The sequence below is a fragment of the Cervus canadensis genome, chromosome 6 (assembly GCF_019320065.1).
Source record: "Cervus canadensis isolate Bull #8, Minnesota chromosome 6, ASM1932006v1, whole genome shotgun sequence".
Lineage (NCBI taxonomy): Eukaryota > Metazoa > Chordata > Mammalia > Artiodactyla > Cervidae > Cervus > Cervus canadensis.
In genome coordinates this window covers 74424008-74451089 of record NC_057391.1, presented here as the reverse complement: position 1 = coordinate 74451089, position 27082 = coordinate 74424008, and the positions used below count along the sequence as shown (strand labels likewise).

The window sequence follows — 27082 nt, the reverse complement described above, 5'->3', positions numbered from 1 at the left end:
TGTGCATAATAACATAAAGATTCGGAAAACAAGGCATGCTGAGAGTGGTCTGTCTAGCCTTGGTGCAATGGGCTCTTAAGTGCCATCATTTTGATTTGAGGACTATTCCCAGGGTCACATCAGATGTCACTAGTATGTGAGCTGATTCAGTCTTTAATAGAATGAAGAAAATGAAATAAATGAGGGCTAATGTTCCCAGCCAGCTTTTTTTTTTTCTTACTCCCTACCCTCCAGGACCATCACTTAAGTATCTTCTGCTTCCCCCTGGACATCTTTAGATTTATTTTGTAAAATCCTAGTGTCTATACATCACTTATCTCACATGCCTAACTTAGTTTGTTTATTGAGGCATTTGAAAAGCATGCTTATGACTGTCTTAGAAGTCCTTCTGTCATTCTCTGCATGCCTGGTAGAATCATGGGATGACAGCGAAATCAACAGGGCTTTGAACTAAATTCCTAGCAAAACAAGTGAGGTTTGTTTATGGTAGAATGATCTGTCAACATTTTCCTTCCCTGCAGACTCTGTGACTCACCTCCAGGAGATTGTCAGTCAGGCTTCAGACCTCGAGACCTTGTCTAGGTCACCGTCAGCCGAGTTCTCTTCTGCTGCTGCTCCTGGTAAGAATGAGTCTGAGAGTTATCCATTTTTTCAGTTCAATCTTGCCTTACTCTGATTTTCTGATTCTTTTGCTGCTTTTTTCATTTCCAGTCACAACATTCTTATTGGTTTTGTTGATTTGTTCCAACTTTGTATATCCCAGAAAACTCAACATATGAACGATTCTTATCATTTGCAATAGTATATCTTTGAAGATTCCACAATGAATTAGCAGATACTGAACCATTGCTCCTAGGGAAAATATGCTTGTATGTGTGTGTATGCTTGTATGTATACATATGTATATATATATACATATATACATATACACACATTTCACATACATTATAATCTCAACTGAATACAGTTCATCCCAGTAGATTCTATTTTCTTTATTGTACAAAAGAAAAAAAGAGGCTCAGAGTGTTAAAGTGACTTGCCTGAAGCCACCCCATCCACGAGTGCATATTGAGCATTTGGGATTCAAACCCTGTCCAACCATCCCCAGAAGTGAGCTTCTTGCACTTCCTGCCTCACTGTCCCATACTGGCTCCATTCTCTGGTCTGCTCTGTATGAAAGCTGAAATAAGAAAGCAAAACATGACCTTATTCAACCGTAGATGAGGACCTGCATAATAACAAGCCTGCAACTCAAATTATTCACCACTCTATAGGTGTCTGCAAAAGCAATGCAAATACCGATTTTGAAGTTAAAAGCAAATTTTAACAAGCAGGCAACTTCACAAATATGGAATCTGCTAATAAGGAGGATCAACCTACTTAGTCATCGTGTTCATTCTGACCCTGTCCTACAGGTAGTTATTTATTTATTGCAGCCACACAGGGTGCAAGGTCCTTGAAGTCTCCTGCCATTTCTCGGTCACCCCTTTTCACCACTGCTCCACTCCAGTCTCCTGACTTTTGCCCAATGGCCTGCACTCAGAAGAGGCTCAGCAAATGTTTGTTTTGCCAACAGTCAGGAGAACAGGCTCCTGGGGAGAGGTCAACAATCCCTCTCCTTCTGGGTGCTGCTAAGAGTCACTGTGTATTCAGTTCTTTTTCTGTGACCTGCCGACATCATTCTGCTAGGTACCGTACCATCCATCTCCTTAGATACCATAAAGCAAAGTAGCATTTTGTGGCCCAACTTTGAGAAGGAGCCATGCTTCAGGATAATCAGCAGACCTGACAGAAGGGCTCAGGTATACAAGGATATGAGCAACTTTTCTGCATAAGGCAGCCTGAGCAGCTTTGGTTTACTTAATTTTTTCTTTATTTTTTATTACAGAAAATTTCCAGTACACAAAAGTAGAAAGAATAGTGTAATGAAGTGTCATGTACCTATTACTCAGTTGCAATATTTATCATCTGAGTATGACCATTCTTGTTTCATCTGTACCCCTGTCCCTCTACTGGATTATTCTGAAACAGATCCTAGATATCATACCATTTTGCTCATAAATAAAACAGTGTCTATCTCGGGAGTTCCCTGGTGGTCTAATGGTTAGGGTTCAGGGCTTTCATAGCTGTGACTTGGGTTCAGTCCCTGGTCAGTGAACTGAGATCCTAGAAGCTGCATGGCATGGCCCAAAAAAAAGCCCCCAAAAACCAGTGTATACCTCTAAAAGGTAAGGAAATTTATAAAACAAAACCATAACATCATTCTCATAGCCAGAACCAAATTAATGATTCCTTATTATTATAAATTATCCAGTCAATATTCAGATTTCCCCAGTAATCTCATGAGGAATTTTTTTAGAATTGGTATTTCTAGAATCAGGATGTAAATAATGTCCACACATGGCATTTGACTAAACTCTCTCTTAATAAGAATCTCTCTTAATCAGTAGGTTTCTATACCCTCTTTTTCCCTCTACCTCTTTTTTATTTGTGAAGGAAACTGGTTCACTTGTCTCGTAGAGCTTCCCACACTCTGGATTTTGTTGACTGTCACCCTGTGGTAATCTAGGTCTCCGTTCCCTTTGTTTCCAGTACCCTGTACATGGATCTGGAAGCCTGATTTGATTCAGGCTCAATGTTTTTTGGCCAGTATATTTGATAAGCGGTCCTGTGCCTTCCATCAGGAAATGCACAATGTTCTTTTTTTCTTTAAATCACCAAGTTCAGAAACATGGCATATTTATTTATTAGGCTAGGCCAGGTCTTAGTTGTGGCATGTGGAATCCAGTTCCCTGACCAAGAACTGAACCGAGGCCCCCTGCATTGGGAGCCAAGAGTCTTAGCCACTGGACCACCAGGAAAGTCCCACACAGTGCTTTTTTGGCAGTCAGCCATTGATAATCATTAATTGGATCTGTGATATCAGGAGGCTTTGTAAAATGGTACAGTTCTAATTCTCTCATCCCTTCGTCATTTATCAGCTGGACTGTTGATCACCTTTTACTCTGACTTCTGGCTCTGACCCCCAGGTGTCCCCATTGTACATTCCCCAAGTCTGAGGGAGAGGAGCTTCCCCCAGAATCAGCTGCCACTGGAGTTTGTGCCCCCGGCTACACCCCCTGCCAGGCACCAGTGGGTCCCAGACGAGAGTGAGAGTGTCTGTATGGTCTGCTGCAGGGAGCGCTTCACCATGGTAAGTCTCATCCATCTCTAGCTTCACCTGCAGGAGAAATGAAAGTTCTCCTTCATGAGCCTGAGTTTATAGTCACCTCCTGTCCCCAAGAGGAGAGGGTATGTTCAGAAGGTCTAAGGCACTGGATTTATCTTTTACCTGACCAGGATGCATTTTCTGAGTTCAGATAGAGGGTAGACGCCGCACCCTCCCCTCCCTTGAGTAGCCTTAAATTCTAAATCTCTGCCTTTCTTATGGAATAAATGGAAAGAGGCAGAGGTGTTGCAGAAGCAGTGACCAAGCATCAGAACATCTCGTTTCCAGCTCTCGTGTCTTTTGCAATAAGACGGGTGACCTGGTAGTGGTTTTATGTGCTGGAGCCAGAGGACTTCACTTCTCATCCCAGCCCTACCTCTTACTTGCAATGTGACTATTAGTCTTTTCATCTCAGATGCTCACTTGTAAACTGGGGATGATGTATTACTTGGTTCATAAACACTAACTATAGTAACACATGTTACCACACTGAGCACATTACCTAACTGGCATAATAGCTCAGCATGTGGGAGAATGATGATGGTGTAATTTCTTTGTGTTTGTTTCCTCCTCTTCTATAAAAAAAAGGTGTAATATGTCTATCAACCTCTTATGATGAAATAAGGCAGTATTTGTAAAATACTTGAAAAAAGGACACTTTTTCATCATCATCAATACCTTGTAGAACTGTGTTCCTCATTGGCTGGAAAAGTCACTTCTTCCCCACTACTTTTTATTCTGTCTTCACATGTTTCCTCCACAGACAGGTAGGGCTTGTCAGGAGCTCTTGCAAAACTGTCCATGACTCAGGCATCTTTGCCCATCAAATGAGAGAGATCTTTAAATGTCAGCTTTGTGAAGGCAAGGATTAGTGTGTTCCTTCTCAACAGAAGCCCAAGCACCTGATAGTCTTAGCAAATCACAGGTGGCTCATTCCAAGGGTAAATGGATTGACAGGTTGCTCACAGGTCCGGCCATCTCACTTTCTCTTCCCTACTCCCCTTTCTCTTTCCAATGACCCTCCTCAGTTCAACAGGCGTCATCACTGTCGCCGCTGTGGCCGGCTGGTATGCAGCTCCTGCTCCACCAAGAAAATGGTAGTGGAAGGCTGCCGAGAGAACCCTACCCGCGTGTGTGACCAGTGCTATAGCTACTTCAACAAAGAGTGAGTGCCCTGCAGCGGGGCCACTGCTGCTATTGACCAGCACCCCCTCCCCGGGGTCCTGACAAACCTACGAGTCTCATGAGGGAGCACATCTCAAATCTGAGCAGTTACAGAAAGTTTTCTTTTCACATTCACACTGAAATGCCTTTAAGCCTGTGGTGTAATGGTTGACCTTGGTCAGAGAGACATCTGAGAGAGGAAGTAGGGGTACGTAGAAGCAGAGAGCAAGCTCGTCCATGATGCTCTGAGATCAGGGCACTGGGTTCTTTGGCCTGTCCCCTAACGGAGGCCGTTGATCTTTGTTTGCCAGCACCCTCACCTCTTCCAGCCACTCTTGCTTCAGTCGGTCTCAGCTGGACTCAGAACAACACGCTCACCTACTGAATGTTGGGGCCTCGCTTACATCAGCTCTCATTGACCTAATCATTCTGGCTTGTTATCCACGACTCAGAGAGCCCCCACACTTTCCTACACACAGTTCACCTGGGGACAGATCTCAGAAACTGCTCATGCCACTGGCGAAACAGATCAAGTGTTTTTTGCCGGCTCAATGTTGCTCAGTTTTTTCCACTACTTCTAGCAGCAAAAGAGGGTGAAACTAAGTGCATGTGGGAATATGAGCCAAAGCAGCTATCCAAAAGCCAAATTACTTTGACTTCTTTGTGTTTTATGAACAGACTTAAATCGATCTCAAACTCATGTTTGTGTTTCTTTTAACGTGAACTTTTTTATCATTGTTTATCATGGTGATTACTGACCTGATAGAAAGGAGGATGTGCCTTGCTTATACCACAGTTTCTGTGACCCTGGCATACCACTGCCTCCCTCCTGGTGGGGGACAGGGAAATTACCTGTTTATTTTTCTGCTGAGATTTGAAATGAGCAGTCAGTAAGGATTCTTTCACTCAGCAATCACTTTTCCCTTGAGGAGCCCCTATTTAGTGGGAAGACAGCCAAAATACAGACCACAGAGCCCTTTGATAGTACAGTATGGAGACACACCCAGCTTAGCTCAGTGATCAGGATTTCCTAGGGGTGTGGCACTTGGCCTAAGCCTCCCTAGAGGATGAAAAGAAGTCAAAACAGCACCCAAAAGTGGGAGTAACACCTGCAAAGTTAGGGACAGGAGAAAATGCAGGTCCTTTGAAAAGTGTAAATAGGTAGGTCATGAGCTAAGGCTCTGGACTCAGGGGCAGCTGAGATGGGAGGACCTAGGGAATGGCACAATGGCTTGGAGCTTGCTCTTTGGCAGCATGGGCTGGGATTGGTTGACCAGAAGGCTCCTTTGGTGATAGACTTGGGCTCTGGCCTGTGACATTGAGCTTTAGTGGTTAGTGGCACCAACTGAATGAACTTAATCAAAGCCTGTGGCAGTGTGGATAGGACTTTTATGGGTTGAGCAGAGGTCATGGGTGGTAGGAGATGGTCTCCAGAGACACCCAGGCCATGAGGAGCTTTGTCTGCTAACCTGCAAATGTGGAATATTTGTACCCCAAGGAGCTATTAAAGAATTTTAAGCAGAAGCATAACATAATGCATTTTTTGAAAGCTTGCCATAGCTACAAAGTAGAGAATAGATTGGCAGAATCAAGGAGACCAGTTGGGAAGCTACTGCAGAGGCAATAGCATTGAGTGATGAGGACTGTCTCTGAGACAGGGATGAGGAGAGAGATGAGGATATTTAAAGAGGTATTCAGGAGATGGCATGGACAAGAAATGATAAGTGGTTGGCTATGACAGGTGAGAGAGAGAGAAGAGTTTTGGATGATTCCCTGATAATCTCAGTGGGGTAACAGTAAATGTCAGTGCTGTATACCAAGCTCAAGGAGGAGGAGGAATTCAGTTTTCACAGGCATTTCACCTTTTCTTTCTCTGTTTCCAGTATACCAGAGGAGAATCCAGGACAACCAGAAGGTAAGGCTGACTCACATGCCCTGTGACTTTCTTTTTTTTTTTGACTGCGCTGCCAGGTTTGCAAGATCTTAGTTTCCCAACCAGAGGTTGAACCTGAGCCCTTGGAGGTGAAAGCGCAGAGTCCTAACCCCTGGACCGCCAGGAAGCTCCCTCCTTGTGACTTTTCCTTTCTGTGCTCAAGTGAGCCATTCCTTCAGCATATCTGCTGCAACTGACACCCTCAGTGGCAACTCAGTCCAATAGGCTGACCAAAGAAAATTCTTGGCATTTCTATCAGGCTGTTTCCCTTAAGGTTTGTTGTCATATTAATTTATCACACTGGCCCATTAGCTTCCAGCATCGAGAATGCCAGTAGCCAAAGAACTGGGTCCTTAACTTTTAGTAGCTTATTTCTCTTGTTTCCCCCTAGATTCCCCTTGACCACCATCCTGCCTCCCAACGCCCCCTCCCTCCCCTTAGTAATCACTATTGGTAGTTTGGGCAGGTTGGTCTTTAGAGCAGCCAGTGGCTCAGCCCTCCATTTAGGAGGCATGTACTTTTCAGGGCTTCTCACATGAAGCAACAGGGTTGTATGGCAGATATGGCAACACTCATCCCGGGTCTGTGCCTGGGGAAGAAAGCTTGAGGTACCCAAGGTGGTCTCCTGAAGGAAATACAAGGGACCAAAAGGAAAGAAATAGCCCTAAGATAGCAAGCAGGGATCTGCCAACAGCTTACGCCACTCACTGGCTGGGCTAACTGGGCTGCTGCCAATGAATGACACACAGATGGCGTTTGTCTTCTCAGCCCCAGACAGCTCCAAGAGTGAAAGCCCTCCATATTCAGCTGTGGTGAGAGTCCCCAAAGCAGCAGAGGTGGAATGGATTTTGGATCTGAATGAGGAGGAAAATGAGCTGGTGCGGAGTGAATTTTACTATGAGCAGGTAATAACGATAAAATAGATAGTCATTTGAGTTTCTTTATGATTTGTAGTCTGGAGAAGGAAATAGCAGCCCACTCCAGTATTCTTGCCTGGAGAATCCCCATGGACAGAGGAGACTGGCGGGCTGCAGTCCACGGGGTCGCCAAGAGTCAGACACGACTGATCAGCTGAAAACACACACACACACACATGATGTGTAGTACATAGCAGGAAATGCAGAGTTGGACAAACACAGGCTGGTCTTCACTTGCTCACAGTGTAATCACATGGGACCTAAGGCAAGGAAACCATTAAAAGCACAAAATGAGGAACAGCTTGAGAAATACACAAGAGGAAATCAGGAAAGCCTTCATGCCATTTAAGATGAGCTTTGGAAGTGTGGTAGGAGTTTGACAAGCAGAAGTTTGGGTGTCATGAGGGGAGTGAGGATAGGGGAAAGATTCCAAATTCCAAACTAGAACATCCAAGCAAAGACACAGTGTCCAAAATAGTTGGGGAGTTGGGAGTGATTTAATTTGAAGGAAACATGGGGTATTAATAGAGGCAAGGTTGAAATGGGCTATTTATGTGTAGGACCTTACACTCTGCAGTGAGATATATGTATTTGGTAGATGTCAGGGGCCATGGAGTGTGCTTTAGGAATATTAATTTAGCAGCATTGTGTCCAGTGGCTTGAAGCAGAGACCTCGCCAGGTAGCTAAACAAGCAAGGCAACTGTTGTCCAAACCAACATTAAAGAGCAGCTGAACTCCTAGGAAACTGGAAAAGAAGGGCCCCTCCGGACGTTTCCAAGAAGTAGGTAACACATGGACACAGCTGCCTTCTCCCCAGTCAGGTGACAAAACCTAGCAGCCAGAGTATGACTTAGAACTTCTGAAACGGGTTTAGTTCCACTTCTGCTCTGTGGGAGTTTGGCTTCTTCCTCCTGAGTTTTTCAAGCTTCCTGGAATGGGTAGAATTCCTGCCTCCCCAGCTACATCTGCAGCCTGGTCTGGCCCCTGAACTCACGGTGTGCGTCTCTCCTCTTCCACTCGGGCCAGGCCCCCAGCGCCTCCCTGTGCATTGCCATCCTGAATCTGCACGAGGACAGCGTGGCCTGCGGCCACCAGCTGATCGAGCACTGCTGCAGGCTGTCCCAGGGGCTCACCAACCCCGAGGTGGATGCCGGGCTGCTCACGGACATCATGAAGCAGCTGCTCTTCAGCGCCAAGATGATGTTCGTCAAGGCAGGCCAGAGCCAGGACCTGGCCCTTTGTGACAGGTAAGTGGAAGTGAGTCCCTGTCCTTTTACCTGGTGGTCATGAGACGCAAGTTCGATCCCTGGGTCAAACTTCCCCTGGAGAAGGAAGTGGCAACCCATTCCAGCCTGGGAAATCCCATGGACAGAGGAGCCTGGCAGGCTATATAGTCCATGGGATCGCCAAAGAGTCGGACCCAACTTAGCGACTAAACAATAACATGTTTATCCAGCTTCTTTTTCTGATCCCACTGTGAGTTTTCACCTCCCCATCTTCTGACAAGATGTGCTGAACTGTTTTGGCAGCCCGTCTGACGTTGGCAAATGCCATCACCAGACCCCAAGCCGTCCTTGTCACCCTCCCATGACAGTTCTTCCCTTTCCCTGAGGGGTCCTCAAGGAAGGTTCTCTAGCTATACCCAGTCTGAAAGACTGGCTAATTTGTAATTAAAATTAATTTAGGGGAACACCTTTAGTCTCTGTGGAACTTTCTGACTTTTAAAGAAAATGTGTCCTGGGACCTCCCTGGCTGTACAGTGGTTAAGACTCCGATCTTCCACCGCAGAGGGTGCAGGTTCGATTCCTGGTTGGAGAACTAAGATCCTGCATGCTGCTCAGTGCAACCAAAATTTTTAAAAAAAAGACAAAAAAAAAAAGACACAGAAAATGTATCCTTAGCCTTAACCAAAAGTCTACCTAGCCTTGACCAAATTGAGACCATGGCCTCAGGGAGTTGTGGATGACAGATCTTTGAATCGCACTGTGGACTGGTCTGTCCCTGCATCCCAGGGAGACACGTGAGTCATAAAATAGAAGTCTCTATAGAAAAGGGAGGATTCTGCCCCAGGCCCCAGCACAACCTGCTCTGCCTCCGTTAACCTGACAGTGAAAACTCCCAATTCCCAGCTTACCCACCCAAATGTGTGACTCATGTTGTGTGTTCCCAGCACTCTGTCCTACCCAGATTTCAGAGAAGAGAGCATAATTTTCTTTGATGTATCAGTGCTTTAGGCACTTGCCCAGAGTACCGGCCTGCACACTCACCAGATCACAGAGAGTGCAGTGACGCTCAGATTCACCACTTCCTAGAGCTCTGTAACTTTAGATGACTCTGGGCCTCAGTTTCCTCCTGTGGAAAATGGGGATGATAATGATATTTATTCCCTATGGCTGTTATAAGGATAAAGTGTGAGTACTATATCCATATAAAGGGCTAAGAACTGAGCCTGTGTACTCCAAAAATGTTAGTTTTATTATTAACAAAGACCTGAAGGTTGAGAAAGGCAGAAAGAAGTGGGACAGGAAGTGGAAGGAAATATATAGGAGTTAATTTTACTCCTTGATCAAGAGACAAAGGTTTCTATATCATTTTTCAAGTTGACAAAAAAAGAGGACTATAATATGTTAAATACAGTTTTTTAAATAACCATGTGAAGAACCAAAACTATACCAATTTATCAGAAATGGGGGAGAAGAGAAGGAAAGAACAGAAACCATTGCATATAGCAAAAGGTAGAGTTAATGTTAAAAATCTTGAGATGTCTGAATATTTCTCAAATATCAGAAATGTAAATGAAATACAATCTTATTAAGAGAAAAAAGATAGATTGTGGGGAGGCAGAACAAATTTAATAATAAGTCCTAAACTTCCTTCAAAATCCAGTACAGATGGAGGCAATATCCACTTTGGGCTAAGTAAGCAGAAATTCAGGAGGTCCTTGCTTCAGCAGGATTCTCAACCACCCCCAGGTGCCATGTGCTTCTGGACACGTAACAGCAGTGGTTTCAAATGACACATTCTTTCTGCCCAACCCTGGAGTCCTCACATTAGCTGCACTTGTGCCCAGTTGCTGACAACAGTAGATTCATCTCTCGTGTATTGAGAACTCCTGGTTTGCAGAGTATTTTTCCACTGTTTTAAATACCTTCTTCCGGTACACAAATTGTTGTCATTCAGTTGCTAAGCTATGTCCAACTTTTTGCAACCCCATGGACTGCAGCACACCAGACTCCTTCACTATCTCCCGGAGTTTGTTCAGACTCCTGTCCATTGAGTCGATGATGCCATCCAACCATCTTATCTTCTGTCACCCCCTTCTCCTCCTGCCCTCAGTCTTTCCCAGCACCAGGGTCTTTTCCAATGAGTCGGCTCTTCGAATCAGGTGGCCAAAGTGTCGGGGCTTCAGCCTCAGTCTTTCCAATGACTATTGATTTCCTTTAGGATTGACTGGTTTGATCTCCTTGCAGTCCAAGGGATGCTCAAGAGTCTGTAGACAAATAATGTTTAAAAACAAAAAAGCTCAAACCACCTATTACACATCCAATACATGATGATACCAAGCTTTCTTTTATACACTATACCATCCCCTGCCATACCCCCACTAGTTGAGACTCACTCATGTGCTGAATCCCTTTCCAGGGAAATCAGTGGACAAGTCAGGATCCGTGGATGGGTTTTGATAGAATCTGATACAAGAGTCAAGAACCTTGAGTGTAGGCCTGTCTCAGGTAGGGCCACACAGAATGATCCCAGACAGCTTTCTGGAGTCTGTCTTTAAAAGGTTTTTGCGGTCACCAAATATCAGGAGTAAGATCAGAGGCAGCAGTCCTGGTGACAGTATCCACCTTTGACCCAGGTAGAGGATGTCAAGTCCAGGGCACTAGAATCCAAGTGAAGGGCCAGGAGGCCCCTGCCCAGCAGCACTCCAGAGGATGGTAGTGCTGTGACCTCCATACTGACTGGAGATGCAAACCGTGATACAATCTGTATGCGCTCTCCCAGATAGGCTTCCAGAGAACCGAAAAGCAACAGGTAGCCTGTGAGCTGCTAACATTCAATGTAGAGGCCTTGCCTCAAATAAACCTGAGTGTCCCAGAACGTCCCTATTCCACGTATTGATAGCTAACATTTAATGAGTTCCTGAAAGCTTCCCTGGAGGGCCTCCCTGGTGGCTCAGATGGTAAAGTATCTGCCTGCAGTGCAGGAAACCTGGGTTCGATCCCTGGGTTGGGAAGATCCCCTGGAGAAGGCAATGGCAACCCACTACAGTATTCTTGCCTGGAGAATTCCATAGACAGAGAAACCTGGCAGGCTACAGTCCATGGGGTCACAAAGAGTTGGACACGGCTGATCGACTAACTACATCTACCACAATCCACTGCAAAGCTCCAGATACCATCCTAAGCTCTTTTCCTTCAGTTATTTCATTTTATCCTTAAAACTCCCTGTTATTATATCCATTTCACAGATGAATACATTGAGGCAGAGAAAGGTTAACTAACTTGCCCAAGATCATAGAGCCACCAAGTGATAGAGTTGAGAATCAGAAAGTCTGACTCCAGAGCCTATTCGCCCATGTACCTCCCAATTCTCGTGATCCCATTTCACATTAAAAATAAAACAGGAAACCTTTAAGCAGCACCTGTTCCTGGGAGGACCCTGGGGAGCCTCACTGCCATGCCCTTTTCCTCCTGGTAGCTACATCAGCAAGGTCGATGTGCTGAATATTTTAGTTGCTGCCGCCTATCGCCACGTGCCATCTCTGGATCAGATCTTGCAACCGGCTGCGGTAACCAGGCTCAGGAACCAGCTCTTGGAAGCTGAGTACTACCAACTGGGTGTTGAGGTGAGGCACAGAGCTGATGTCTGCCCCAACAAGTTACTTCCTCCACTTTTCCTTGGCCACGGAGAGTGTCTAGGGCATGACCAGTTTGCCAGTGTGGGAGTCATGGCGGGTGGGGTGGGGTGGGGTGAGGGAGATGATTGGCAACAAGGGGATAGAATCAATCTTTGGGACCCTCAGGCCTGGCTGCAAGTCCTTTTCCCTAAAAGGAGCAGTTTTTCCTCCAGGTCTCCACAAAGACTGGCCTTGATACCACCGGGGCATGGCACGCTTGGGGCATGGCCTGCCTCAAAGCTGGGAACCTCACTGCCGCACGGGAGAAGTTCAGCCGATGCCTAAAGCCCCCTCTCGACCTCAATCAGCTGAGTCATGGCTCAAGGCTGGTACAGGAGGTGGTCGAGTACTTGGAGTCCACAGCGAGGCCACTCCTATCTGTGGTAAGAGTGCAGCAGGCAGAGGCTGGGCTCAGGGGGGCAGCGAGGCCCCAGAGCAGTGACAGCCTGGGGAGAAGATCCTGCTTCCGTCCCACTGACAGTGCAGCCCTGGCCCAGAGCTGTCCAGTTTGGATTTCCTTCTTTCCAGTATATGTGGTTGCTTTTCCAAGAAAGTCGCCTAGTCCTGTCCTACTCTTCGTGACCCATGGACCTGCTGCATGCCAGGCTTCCCTGTCCCTCACCATCTATGTGATTAGATAAGTCATAAAGAGTCAAATATCCAACAACAAAAAAATAAAAAAGAATTATTTTAAAGACATGAAAGTCACATATCCCATATCCAGACTTAAGCTGTATTTAGATTTTGGTGACTTTTCTTTGTTGTGTTTTTGAATTAAATTGCTGCTGTACAGTATATAGGGTTCTACAGGTGGTGCTAGTGGTATAAGAACCTGCCTGCCAATGCAGGAGATGCGGGTTCTATCCCTGGGTCAGGAAGATCCCCTGGAGGAGGGCACGGCAAGCCACTCCAGTTTTCTTGCCTGCAGAATCCCCATGAACAGAGGAGTCTGGTGGGCTACAGTCCACAGGGTCGCAAAGAGTCAGATATGACCAAAGTGTACTTAGCATGGCATGGCATACGGTTTAATGTATAGTATTTTATATCCTGCCTGTTTTGTACCCTTCAAACTATACGAGAGAGCATTTTTCCATATTGTTAAGCGTTTTTTGAAAGCAGTGTGTCCAGAGGCTGCTGAGAACTCTCTGGGTCCCTTGGTCCCTCTCACTCTGTCCTCTCTTGGCAGCAAGATGATGATTTCTTGGCCACCTTGAAAGAGCTGGAAGCAACCCTCCGGACGCAGAGCCTCTCTCTGGAGGTGATTCCTGAAGGGAAGATCCTGAACAACACCTACTACCAAGAATGCCTCTTCTACCTGCATAACTACAGCACCCACCTGGCCATCATCAGCTTCTATGTGAGGCACAGCTGCCTGCGGGAAGCCCTGCTGCACCTGCTCCACAAGGTGGGACCCACAGACACGCTCTCACACGGCTGTACCTGCCTCGCCCACCTGGCTTGGCCTACCCGGCTTTCAGGGGGGGAGATAACCCCCCTTAACCTTACCCCAGGGTTCAGCTGTAGGATCATCTTGGGCAGAGTCAAGTCCAGATGGCAAATTCTACGGATTTCCCTGGTGGTCCAGTGGTTGGGACTCTGCACTTTCACTGCTGAGGACCCAGGTTCAATCCCTGGTCAAGGAACTAGGATCCTGAGAGTTGTGTGGCATGACCAAAAAAAAAGAAAAAACCACAAATGGCAAATTCTCTCTACACAAATCATGTTTTGATGAGCAGGCAAAAGTCTTAACCTGGATCTCAGATTGCCCTTCTCACTGGCAATGACAAATTTCATCCCTTCTCCCAGAACATACAGCAGAACTAAATAATAGCTGAGAATGTGGGCTCTGGAATGAGATGCTTGGTATGAGTGGTGTGACCTTGGGCAAATTGCTTAACTTCTGTTTCCACACCCTTCCCACCTGCTCTGGAGTGTGTCCTGCTGGTGACCCAGCTGCGAGTCTGCTCAGAGATGTCTCCACAAAGACCAGGAAGCACCCATGGCGCAGATCCTCAGTTTGGGCCCCCAGGCATCTCACGGGAGGAGAATATGCTCTCCTTTCTTCCTGTGATGTCCTCTGCTCTCCTCTCATAGGAGGCAAAGGCACCCTTGAAGTGCGTTATTTCCTTGGAGCCATTGTTAAGCCAAGTCAACACTCCATTTCACCATGACTCTTTGGCCTTCTCTTTTTTTATCTGAAGGCCCCATGAAGTTTTTCTGAGGAAAAACTGGTTCATACCAAATTTCATATAAAAAGAAAGAAACTTGAGTTTTACTTTAATTTTAGTCTGCTGCCCTCATCCAAAATGGTAGCCAGTGAAAGTTTACAAATAGACATACCTTCTCGGATGTCTCCAAGTGAGTCAGCAGTACAGAGTCCTGGTAACCCCACCCCTACAGAATGTTGGAGACACAGGTTTGATCTCTGGGTCAGGAAGATCCCCTGGAGGAGGAAATGGCAACCCACTCCTGTATTCTTGCCTGAAAAATCCCATGGACAGAGGAGCCTGGCAGTTTACAGTCCATGGGATCACAGAGTCGGACATGAATGAGCACATACACACACAGGACAGCCAAAGGGAAATGTTTTCACTACTGCCTTAGCTACTGTGTCTTAACCAGTTGTCAAGAATATTGTAAAAGTTATATTATTTGGTCTTCAATTGCTAATTGTTTCTGTTTACTCAGTTTCCAGGTGAGTTTTGAGATAAAGCTGCTTTACCTCACCCAGTTCTGTTTCTTCTGATGACCAGTCCAGAGAGTTAAGCTGCTTATTTGCTTATCTTGGTTAAAGCTGACAACAGCATTGCCCCTGCTTTACATTAGACAGAGCTAGGAAAGAAGCCTTTCTGTCTCCTGTAATCACAACTACCCTTGAAGTGGACTATCTTACCTTCTCAAACAGGTGGAGAGCAACAGAAAAAAATAAATAGATAAACATTGTGAAAATTACAACTGAATGCCTAGAGCATGGAAGATGCTCATTCCCTGCCTTTCATCCCTTAGAGAGCTTTCTAAAACATAGTACATGTTATTTATGTTATTCATAATTCATGTGATTCCTCTCTCTAAAAGGCCTTTGGTGGATCTCCATGGCTGTAAGACGAAGTCCACTCTCTTTAGCATGAATGCAGAACACAATAGGATCAGGTCCCCTTATTTCTCCAATTTATTTTCACCACAAATCCTATCTATGGTGTGTATTCCAGACTTGCCAGATTGTTCAAATTTTCCTAATTGTTCCACACCCTTTCTTACCTCAGGAGTCTGCATTGCTGTTTCCCCTCCCTAGGATGCCCTGCCCCTCCTTGTTTTCTTGGAGAACTCCTGTTTGTCCTTCTAGACCCTCTCTGTTGAGCATTGACCTCTTCCTATATACCACCTTTGTGCCTAGAATCTAGGTTTCTTATAGCTTTTATCCCAGTGGATTGCAGCTATTTCTTTACAATTGTGTCTTCCCGTCTGGACCGAGAAGGCCCTTACTTACCTTACCTGCTATCTTCAGGCACCTGTCCTAGTGCCAGTTATGAATGAATGAGTGGATGAAATGAAAGTTCTTATGGGGTTGCTCTTCTGAGATATTCCACCTTTCCAGTGCAGCTGATCTCCCTACTTCTTAAAGTGTGTCCTACAACTTTTAGGTTAGGTTTGAGTTTTTAGGAAGAGCCAAAATTGGGAAAGAAGCCCCTCACCCACTGTGCATGTTCTAAAGCCCAGATCCTCTCCACTTCTAAACAGTTGTGTCCAGTGCTTCAAGGCCAGCATGGTTGTACTGCCGTGAGTTTATAGCTGTCCTTCCCTTCCCATCACTTACTCATAATCTAAAGTCTAAGGGCCAAATGATTTTCTTTTCTATGACTATGCAATGGGGGGGTAAGATTCAGGGTCTCTAAACCACAGATGAACTTCAGAATTGAGTAGATTAGTGTGTGTGTACACTTTCCTGATGAGATCCATGATATTTATCATTTATTCATTCACCCAAAAAATAGTTATTGAATAGCCGAGGACTGTTCTAGACACCAGAAGTACAACAGTGAAGAAAAAAAAAGGCAAGCCAAAAAAAGCTACTTTTATAAAACTTACATTATACTAGGGAGAGAGGCAATAAACAAGATAAAATATATAGTGTAGGTGACAAGTAATAAGAATAAAGTAGGGGAGAGGGAAGAGGCGAATTGTATGATTATAGACAGATGTCTGGACAGGTGACATCTGAGTGAAGGCCTAAAGAAGGTGGGGAATGAACCATGCAGATTGTGGAGGAAGCACAGTCCGGGTGGAGGGAGTCACAAGGGCAAAGGCTAGGGTGGCTTAAGCTGAGTGAGCTGGGGAAGGGATGGGAGCAGGTAAGGTCAGAAACCTAATTAGGGCCCAGATCATATAGGGCCTTGCGGACATTATAAGGACTTGGGCTTTGTGCTGCGTGAGAAGGAAAACCTTTGGAAGATTTTGAGCAGAGAAATAACGTGATCTAACTTATGTTTTAACCAGATCACTTGGGTCAATTGACATTAGTCAAAAAAGAGGCAGGAGGTAAACGAGGTAGACCAGGGAGGAGGCCATTGCGATCATTCAGGCAAGTGGTGCCCATGGCCTGGACCACAGTGGTACATGGAGGTGGTGAGAAGTGGTCAGTTACATATAGATTCTGTGTATATTTGAGGTGGAGCCAGTAGAATTTGGTAATGACTTCTGTATTGCAAGGTAAGAAGAAGATGGTGAAGGCTTTTGGCCTGAACAAATAGAAGAATAAAATTGCCATCTGAGAAAGGGAAGACTGCAGAAAGAGCAGATTGAGGAGAAACAGTCAGGAGTGCAGTTTTATATCAGTATGTATTGTTCTCTAGATATCCAAGAGGACTTTTTGGGTTGGCAGTTGAATATAATTTAGAGATACAGTTATGGAGTTCAGGAAGAATAAACAGGCTAGAAATAGAGATTTAGACATAATCAGCAAATAGCTAGATTTAAAGCCCTGAGACTTATGAAATCAAAAGAGTGAGTTAAAAAAAAGAGGATCCTCCTAAGCCCTGGGGAGCTTAGGAGGAATCAACAAAAGAGATAGAGAAGGACTAGCCAGAGAAATAGAATGAAAACCTGGCAGGGGTGGTATCCTGGGAGACAAATAAAGACAGTTTTTCAAGGAGCAAGCCACCAGCTATCAGCAGCTGTTGACAGGATAGGTGGAAAATAAGGACTTAAGAATTTTAGATTTAACAAAAGTAGAAGTCTTCAGTGACCTAAGGGGCAGTTGCAGTGGAGTTGTAGGTATAAAAGCTGGATGAGAGTTTAAGAGACAATCACAGGAGAGGAATTAGAGACAGGGAGTGTAGATAACTCCATCAAGGAGCTCTTCTGTACAGAGAAGGGGAGAAGCAGTCACTGGAGTGGGATTCTCAAAGGGATCCATCTGTGATGCACAAAAAGGTTAAGTAGCACGACTGTAGGAGAATGCCGAGGGATGTGAGTGGAAGGAAACTCAGAATGGGTCCCGAGCAGTGCCAGAACCAGGCTGCAGACTTCTGACTTGTTGCTTTGCCCTGCTCCAGGAGAGTCCCCCAGAAGTCTTCATAGAAGGCATTTTCCAGCCAAGCTATAAAAGTGGGAAGCTACACGATTTAGAAAACCTCCTAGAATCTATTGACTCATCCTTGGAAAGCTGGGGAAAGTACTTGATTGCCGCCTGCCAGCATTTACAGAAGAAGAACTACTACCACATCCTGTATGAGCTGCAGCAGTTTATGAAGGTAACAACAGCCCCATCCTGCCTGCCGCCTCTGTCCCCGCAGCCTTGCCGTGAGGTGGGTCTGCACAGGATGAGGGGACAAGACTGTCCCTTGGCCCCTAGCCTTGCTCCTTGACTCAGCAACAACAAATCCATGTTGCTCTGAGGCATTCTTATATAATATCAGGATTTCCATTCTCATCCCAAAGAGGCAAACTTTAATTTTGTCAGAATTCAGGAAATATAAAGATTAAAAAGAAGAGGGATATGGTAGTTTCTAGATAAACATGGGGCGTGAATACAGAATTATTTCATAAGGAAGGGTGGAGAAGTATTTTTAGAGAATATAAATGAAAGCAGAAGGATCAGGTTTCTTCTAGTCTGTGAGACTTTGAATGATTCAGTGCCAGAGTGAAAGTGATGGCAAGTCAAATGGAGTATCCCAAATCTGCTTTTTAAAGATCTCTTTTGTGGAAGAATAATGTCCCACCCAAGAGTCCTGCCAGCTGTTTCCCCCATGGCTCAGTGGGTAAAGAATCCTCCTGCAATGCAGGAGACACGGGAGACGCAGGTTCGATCCCCGGAGTGGGAAGATCCCCTGGAGGAGGGAATGGCAACAAACTCCAGTACTCTTGCCTGGAGAATCCCATGGATGGAGGAGCCTGGAAGGCTACAGTCCATGGGGTCTCAAAGAGTTGGACACAGGTGAGCCCAAGCACAGCCCACAAGGCTGCAGAAACAACTGACAAGAGCCCAGCCAGTCAGTTCACTTGCAGATCTCTTGGGCCTCTGAGGGGAGGGGTGCTGGCAACCAGACATCCCGGGTGGAATTCAGATCAGAATTCTCCCCACATCCCCACCCTGCAAATCTCCTTTGACCAGAACATTCATTTTCCTCTTCCAGGACCACGTGCGGGCCGCCATGACCTGTATCCGGTTCTTCACTCACAAAGCAAAGACGTACACGGAGCTGGGAGAGAAGCTCTCCTGGCTGCTGAAAGCCAAGGACCACCTGAAGATCTACCTCCAAGAAACCTCCCGGCGTAGCGGAAGGAAGAAAACCACCTTCTTCCGAAAGAAGATGACGGCGTCCGATGTGTCAAGGTAGCTCGGGGTTCAGGGAACAGTTGGGGTGGTGCAGAAGGGCTGGAACCCAGGGGACTGTTTGGTGACGAAGCCGCTCTCGCCCATCTCTGAACTCATGAGAAACAAACATATACACCTGATAGGAGTCCTTCATGGATGGTTGTGTCTGGTGTTAAGTCTCAAAAGTCTCCAGAGGAGCTTGGAGAAAAGGCGACTAGGGGAGCGGCGGAGATTAGGCTCACTCGTGACAATCAGGCTAAACCCCTACCCTGTGCAAGAGACAAAAGAGGTCCTGGGCGAGCCTTCATCCCCATCTTACGTCGCAGTACTCCTTCCTTGTGGTGCGTCAGGCACGCCGGCTCCTCAGCACCCCGAGTCCTCCCCTCCTCTCAGCTCTATGCTGAGGACACCACATCTGAAGTGAATGCTCACTGCCACCGTTTTTTCCTTCCCAGCCCCAGTCGCTAGATGCCTTGATGTGCTTGTTCCTTACCCACCTCTCCTCTGGCCTCGAGGGCAGCGTTCACGTCTGTCTCAACCTCTGTTGTTGTTAGCAGCCTACCATGCTCTGTAAACACTCGTCACCCATTTTTGTCCTGTCGTAACGTCTCAGAGGGCATTTTGGATCCCTTCCCTCCACATCCCTTTCTCTTGCCCTTTCCACTGCCATCCTGTTATGACTTCTCAGCCCCCCCTGGTCCTCGTTACCCCCGAGTTCCCTCCTGAGGCTAGACTGTGCGTCGCCTGTCCCCCCAGACACATGAACACCCTTCAGCTGCAGATGGAAGTGACCAGGTTCTTGCATCGCTGCGAAAGTGCCGGGACCTCCCAAGTCACTGCCTCGCCTCTGCCAACCCTGTTTGGAAATAACAACATGAAAATGGATGTTGCCTGCAAGGTATGCCTGATGACTCAGACCCCTGGCAGGCCATTCTCTTTCAGAATGCTCATCACAGTTGGCATCGTCTGATTATTTCAGTCGTTTGTTTGATGGTTGCCTCCCCAATGGAATGTGAGCCCCAGAAGGCTGTGGCTCGAGTCCATTTTGACGACTCTCGTATCCCATGTGCCTGTGCTCAGTAGAGTCTTCACGGATATTTGTTGGAATAAATGAATGAACGAGGGCCTTGTTCTTGACTGAGGGGCTGCTCCAGTCATTATCGCTTCTGTAAGCATGTTTCCCTCTCCTTTTCAGGTCATGCTAGGAGGGAAAAATGTAGAAGATGGTTTTGGAATTGCATTCCGTGTTCTGCAGGTATGACCGGATTACTCAGGATTATACGAGCAGGGATCAGCACATGAGCACAGTTCTGTGAGAGATTATTCCTCAGAAAATTTTTATCCCGAGAAAAGCAGATTTATACTACATCAAGGATGAAAGCAACGAGGTGGCTGTTACAAAACTGGGTCAAGTTCGAGACCAAAGGCCACTTTGACAAAAGCCAAGCGACTGGTGACAAGTTCATCAAAACTGTCAAATAAATACCTGAAACCGGGTCTAGGACAGTTCACCACAGCTGTCCTCCTTGCAGGGGAGCATACCTGGAGGAGATGATGGGGGGAAGAGTGGTCCTATTCAATGGGAGGGGCTCCCTGGCAGCAAGAGCCGCCCCTCCATCCTTCAGCTGCCCACGAGCCGGCCCGAAGTGTACATTTCTTGTTGCTGTAATAAGAGGACCCAGGTACAGCTGTGGCACTGGATAGAGGATGGAGCAGGGCGCTGAGACCATGAGAAGCCAGGCCACCCCTACTGCACCGTGACACAGAGGCACCCAGGGGCCCCTCACTCTCCAGGCAGGCAGGGTCTTAATTAACACTGTGCACATCTCAAGGACCAAAGACAGCAAGCAATCCAATCTGACAGATCTCTTTTCTTCCCACCCATTTTCTGTGTTGGACAAAGCTCTCCATAGGCAGGTGGAGTGACAGCTCCTTTCAGACCCAAAGGCAACGGAGTGTTTATCCGGTAGTTTCTAGATCATCAGTCTTTTGGCGAATTGGTCTGCTCCTAACACCACAGCCTCTCTTCACAGAGCACCTGGTGTCCTGGGAAGCCAGTATCAGCCCCCGACATCCATTTTCCAAGAGAAGGTTAACTCGTTAGAGGGAGAATGAACTGGTCTGGGGCATTTGATTAGAATATCTTCAGGCAGTGACGTGGCAGCAAGTGAAATGTACCAGCATAGATCTCAAAGTCCCAGTTTTCATGCTTGCTTCCCAAATGTCTGCCGAACTCCAAAAGAGGAACTTTCTGCTGGTTGTCTGCTTACATATGTTTCCTCTTGGGACTGCAGTCAATCTGGCGTGTCTGCCCCAAGCCCGTTTGGAGCTCTGTAAATGTCACCTTCCTTCCACCGGCTGTGGAGTCCCTGCCTCCCTACCCTTGTCATTCTGTGTTCTCTTCTAGGACTTCCAGCTGGATGCTGCTGCTACCTACTGCAAGGCCGCCCGGCAGCTGGTGGAGAGGGAGAAGTACAGTGAAATCCGACAGCTGCTCAAGTGCGTCAGCGAGTCGGGCATGGCGGCCCAAAGCGATGGGGACACCGTCCTCCTCAACTGCGTGGAAGCGTTCAGGAGGATTCCCCCCCAGGTACACCCCCCCAGACCTCGGCTCCTGCATCTGTTTCAGTGTCTTCACATCCCCCTCTATTTTTCTCTTCCCCATCATGTACCCAAAACTCGACAAGATCCCTCTGTCTTTCTGACCCCTCTATAATGCCTTACTCTAATCAACCCTTCCCTGGAAAGAAAATCCACAGTATGTATCCAGAAGCCGCCCCTCAGCATCCTGTTGCCTGATGTTATTGACACCTGGAAGTGTCTGCGGACCGGTGGAGTTGAGTTTCTCCCAGGGATTGTAGACGAGGTCAATATGGGTCTACAGGTGACATGTCATCTGCAAAACTGTTCCCCGATGGCTTCTCTGTGGGATGAACAAAGACACATCATTCATGAAAGCCAAGGAAAAGCTTTTTGTCTCATGTTGATTGTCAGATTCCCAAGCTTAGTCTTATCATTAGATTTCCTCTGTTGCTCTGATAGCAGGAGTTGAGGTGTTTGTTTGTTTATTTTGGCCACCCCACGAGGCTTTTGGGATCTCATTTCCCCAACCAGGGACTGAACCCGGGCCCTCGGCAGTGAAAGCACTGACTCCTAACCACTGGACCACCAGGGGTTTCCCAGGAGTTGAGTTTATAAGGAAGGGTCAGGCAGGCATCCCCACCCAGAGTCAGAAGGGCTGGGCTGAGACGGAGTTGAGCCCCAGCTCCCATGCCAGGGGCCCCCTCTGTTACCCCCTCCGCCTCACGGCTGCTGTGTCTCTGTCCCGCACAGGAGCTGGAGGGCCTGATCCAGGCGATACACAGTGATGACAACAAGGTGAGCAGAGTTGTCTCTGCACCCATTGATTGCGCGGGAACAGCCCTTTGGACCTGCCTTGGCACCTTCACCCCTCACTTGCTACAACAGTTCCATTCAACCCCTGTCTCGCCCTCTTTATTATCAGAGGTGGGGCCGGGACCCAGACAAGGGTGTAGAAGGGAGGTAACTTGTAGAGAACATGAGACCCTGACATGAGCCTTGGCCCTCTCTCTTCTGTACCCCCAAGACACACAGGCCTTTCTACTCTCCCCATTTTCCACGGAGGTTTTCTCTCCCATCCCTAGGAAATCCTCACTTGCAGATTGTCTCACTGAATAAGGTTCTCAGAGTAAACAGGCATCTCTTTATCCTAAAGGAGCGAGGGTACCCTCTCTGGTAGGGAAAAAACCCAGCCAACCCTTTGACCAGCAATGCCTGTTAGTGCCTCAGTCTCCAGAATGGGCCTTTCCCCTGAGGCCCGTACCTGCTTCCCATTGCATAGGAAATGAGTGAACCTCGGTGAGGGTGCCAGGCAGAATAAAAGTATTCCCAGCTGCTCCAGTTTGTGACTCCACCACAGGCTCGATCCACCTGCCATTCAGGGGGAGGCCTGCAGGCCAGGAGAGGTATGAGAAAACCCAGCCAGCCCGCCCTGGCCACTAGCAGTGGAATCATCTGAGTCCCTCGTGAAGAAAACTCGTGTTAGCAAACAACTTCTTACACTACCATGTTGCTGCTCCCCATGACAGTATTGCTATTTCCTGAACTGAATTCCCAGGGCATGTTTCATTTGAGGGTTTAGGGAGGATCTGTTCTTAACATTTCTTCATCTAATTCTGCGAGATCCTGATGCGATCTTATGAAAAGGATGGAATTCTGACATCCCGAAATGTGAAAAATTCTTCTTCTAGAATCAGAATGAGAACGCGACAGGCCTGAGACCCAGGTTTCTTGATTCTCAGACTGTGTGTGGTTCTTTTCTAAGCCTTCGGGGAACCTCCTGCTCAGTAGGACAGAGGCTTTGTCCCTGGAAAAGACGGACCCTGGCTACCGTCATTGTTACTACTTCAGGTTTTTTCTTCTGCCAGTTGCTGTTCTAACACACTTAAGTGATCTAAGGCCACAAGATCTTGCCGTAGAACAGCTTCATTCAGTTTTTATTCCAGACTTTCTGGAAAAATGCCCTTCTCTAGGTAGGGAGTTTTGCCTGTCAACTTGGTGATATTCCGTTCAGTGTACACTGGTGCCAAGGGAGCTGAAGGTCTGGGAGAGAGCAAACATCCCAGAACAGCAGATGGATTAACCAGACCAGAGCTCAGAACGTGCCAGACATCTTGCAGCTGTAGATTATCTGTAACTGAGCTTAGAAAAGGAAGACTTTAGTGACTAAAATAAGAAAAGAAGGTAGAGCTTTGAAACACGAAGAGAGGAGTCCTCTCCAACCACCAGGAGGACTGTCATGGCAAAAGGCACCTACTGGCCTGGAGTTCTGAGGCAGTTCACCAGGACCTTGCCATTCGCTCGCCTGGAGCCCTGGCTAACCAGAGAGGTGCTGGTGGGTTCAGGGCGGGGAAGGAAGGGGCTCTCATCTCCCTCACGCTAGGAACTCATGAGATGGAGTGTGTCCAGAATGCAGGAAACTAGACTGCCTCTGATGCAAACAGCAAGTAAGGTCAACCTGGGGCCACCCCTTAATTAGACTTTTTCTAATTGTGTATCTGCATTTCTTTCCCCAAGATTTTTAATTCAGCAGGTCAAAGAAAATAGAGAAAGGGGCCCTGTGTGCCCATTGTAGGGGGCAGGTATGATAACTGACTCATTCATTCACTTCATGAATATTCATGGAGTACCCACATGCCAGGCCCTGTGCTTGGCTCCAGGAATGGTTAGAAAAAGCAGACACTCTTCTTTACCTCCTAGTCAAGGAGACAGATGTCAATCAAATAATCACTCAAATAACCGCAAAAACCACAGTTTGTCAGCAGTGAGGCCCAGAGAAAGCTGGAAAGCCCAGGAGAGTGAGGAGTCTTGGAGGGAGTAGATAGAGGCCAGGCTCTGCCTGCCTGCCTTCTGCTTTTTAAAATTCTTGGCTTATTTATAATAACTTTTCCACTGTACAGTAATACAGTGTAATAGCTTAGTGTCCAGAATATTTAAAGAGTGACCATAACGTAATAAAAGGCAAGAACCCAGTTATAGTTATTGGTGGGTGAGCAGTGCTGTCTTGTCTCTCTTCACGCGGCCCTGCTCCTTGGTGACTTGTCAGTGATGGTTTCCTTCCGGCTGTCTCTCACACCCAATTGCCAGGTTCAGGCCTACCTGACGTGCTGCAAGCTGCGTTCCGCCTACCTGATCGCCGTGAAGCAAGAACATTCTCGGGCCGCGGTCCTAGTCGAGCGGGTGCAGCAGGCCGCCAAGAGCAGCGGGGACGCAGTGGTGCAAGACATCTGCTCCCAGTGGCTTCTGACAAGCCGCAGCCGGGGTGCCCATGGTTCGGCCTCCAGGAAGTGACCCTGGGCTGCAGGGCCAGACAGCTGTGGGGCAGGAGTGATGGGCACACTTCCGGCTCTTTCCTCATGTGGGGCAGGACTTCCCTGGCTCCACCCCAGGTTGGAAAGAGCTGGAACTGGACCCGACCTGCTATTTTGAGCAAAGATAGGAAATCTTTCACGCAAGTGCCATGTTTCTGTAAAATTGTGGAGTCTGTGTGTGTTTGTCTGGAGATGGCCAGTTCTTTCTACCTCAGAGTGAGTGTGTGTGTGTGTGCACGCTCTTCACGCTCATGTTTACGCTCAAGCATTTCTGAACAAAGCTCTCGCCCACTGCAAAGAGGCACTTTACTTTTGACTTCTGCCTGTCTGAAAACCTTCCTGCGTTTTTGGTTCTTAACCCGGGTTCATCCTGTTTGTACACAGTCCCCTTGGTGTGGAGATGTTCCAGAAGCTTCTCGTGACTACAAGGGTTTTTGACAGAATGATGGAGCTGCATCAGAAGGCTTGCCTCTTTTCCCCTCCTTCCCGTCCCCAGATGCAGAGATGGCTTTGGGGCAGGTGCTTCCAGTGGTGTGAAACCATTCTAAGCCTCTCTCCTCTCATAAGCACAAGAGTTACTGTGAGTCTTTGGAAGGTAGTCTGAACAGAAGGATCCTCAGGTGCTGGCATCTGAAAGCTGTGGATGCCTGGATACCTGATGGGGTCTGGAACCCCAGACACAGGCAGGAGGGGCGCCATCGTGTTCATCCACAGGGAGAGAAAGGGGAACCTCTCCAAACAGCATTGCAGGAGAGTTGTCTACAAGCGCAGAACTGGCTTTTGTCAATATTCCTGCTGCCAAGTAAGAGAACATGGCTTCCTCTTGGAGAGTCTGGGAGATAAACAGTAGCTAAGGTCCTGGGACCAAATGACTAGACTTTGCCTGTTTGAGTTACAGTCCTATTTATGCCCCTTAAATTGGTTAGAAAATCGCTTCCTCTTTCCACCTGCTTCTCTTCAGGACAGAAGGGTGGACATGCAGAGACCCAGAGTCATTGAGAAGGCAGTGCATTTCTTTGTCTTAACAGTGGGAGTCAAAGGTTCACTGTAAAGTTGGGCCTGAGGACAAGAGTTAAACAAGGAGATGATGACATAAGGTCATGTCCAGTTGGTGAGCAACCAAATGAAGTGCTCCTTTATTTAATTAGTGTGGGCCTGTCTTCCCACTGGAGACGTGGCAAGCTTCTGGAAAAGGTCTGCCCTAGTCCGTGATGTGAATTTGCAAACGAGGGGTGTGAAAAGAGCTCCACAGTTGCAAGCCTCCCACCAGCCAGAGCTCAGCCCGTCCACCTCACAGGGGCTGCTGAGAGGAACGGGAGCTAGAAGCCCAAGTCAGTATCTCTGGTGCTTAGAAACCCTGCGGATCTCCCTCTGAACCAGGTTTTTTAAATAGTGAACTAAACAACTCTAAGAGCATCTGTAGAAGTTTTGGTCCTCTGAGGGAGGGAAGAGATGGCAAAGAAAATACTAGACTCCTTTATGGGGAAGTTGGACAAGTGGCTTTTTTGTCTTTGAGTCGTAGAATGCATCTGTCTCCCAGGAAACGTTCTTCCCTGGCATCTGCTTGCCCTTGCAATTCTGCCCTTTTTGCACTGAACTTGAGCACTTTATACTAAATGGATTGCAAATCTTACAGCCATTAATTTGAGATGTTAAGACCAGATTTTCCTGACATTTTCCTCTAACTAATTGAACTGTAAAATAGGCAACCATTGACTAGACTGACATAAGATGAGGCTAAGGGCCTTTGGGCATCCGGCTGTGGTCTCCAGCAAAACAATTAACTAACGGGCAGGTCGACGGGTTGAATGTTTGACTGTAAGCAAGTCAATAAAATGTCTGTCCTACAGGTTCTTGGCTTCATGGCTCCTTTGTGCTGTCTTGCTCTTACCCTTCCCTTCTTGCCTTGGGTTCTGTGTGGAGAGAAAAGGTGGGTGGGAAAGATGAAATGACCTTCAACTCTTGAACTTCTCAAAATCATTCCTGTTATAACTCAGACCTCTTAGGTTAAGATTTATCTCAAGTTTCCTAGGTGGCTCAGATGGTAAAGAATCTGCCTGCAATGCAGGAGGCCCAGGTTCAATCCCTGGGCTGGAAAGATCCCCTGGAGGAGGGCATGGCAACCCACTCCAGTATTCTTGCCTGAAGAATCCCAGGGACAGAGGAGCCTGGCGGGCTACAGTCCATGGAGTTGCAAGGAGTCAACACAACTGAAGCAACTAGGCACACAAAAACAACTATTTGTGTACTCTCT

At 47.1% G+C, this 27082-nt stretch overlaps 1 protein-coding gene, 1 long non-coding RNA gene and 1 other non-coding gene across 3 annotated transcripts in view; 2 read left to right on the top strand and 1 right to left on the bottom strand.

Moving 5' to 3' along the window:
* Positions 1-26680, top strand: part of ZFYVE26 (zinc finger FYVE-type containing 26) — a 64801-nt gene extending 38121 nt beyond the window's left edge. Inside the window, exons 27-42 of the mRNA XM_043472364.1 lie at positions 522-620; positions 3030-3193; positions 4237-4373; positions 6256-6287; positions 7074-7210; positions 8250-8470; positions 11925-12072; positions 12297-12506; positions 13310-13528; positions 17676-17873; positions 18756-18955; positions 19694-19835; positions 20133-20192; positions 21345-21527; positions 22271-22315; positions 24605-26680. Coding sequence (XP_043328299.1) covers positions 522-620; positions 3030-3193; positions 4237-4373; positions 6256-6287; positions 7074-7210; positions 8250-8470; positions 11925-12072; positions 12297-12506; positions 13310-13528; positions 17676-17873; positions 18756-18955; positions 19694-19835; positions 20133-20192; positions 21345-21527; positions 22271-22315; positions 24605-24808 — 2399 coding nt within the window. The 3' untranslated portion in view covers positions 24809-26680. The remainder of the gene's footprint in view (positions 1-521; positions 621-3029; positions 3194-4236; positions 4374-6255; positions 6288-7073; positions 7211-8249; positions 8471-11924; positions 12073-12296; positions 12507-13309; positions 13529-17675; positions 17874-18755; positions 18956-19693; positions 19836-20132; positions 20193-21344; positions 21528-22270; positions 22316-24604) is intronic.
* On the bottom strand, positions 7358-10954 carry LOC122443784. The gene is made up of 3 exons (XR_006270110.1): positions 10843-10954; positions 9491-9575; positions 7358-7482 (listed from the first exon to the last, which is right to left on the bottom strand). It is a non-coding gene; the product is annotated as an uncharacterized LOC122443784 (long non-coding RNA).
* TRNAE-UUC lies at positions 13694-13766 on the top strand. The gene has a single exon. It is a non-coding gene; the product is annotated as a tRNA-Glu (tRNA).
* Positions 26681-27082: the final 402 nt, after the last annotated feature.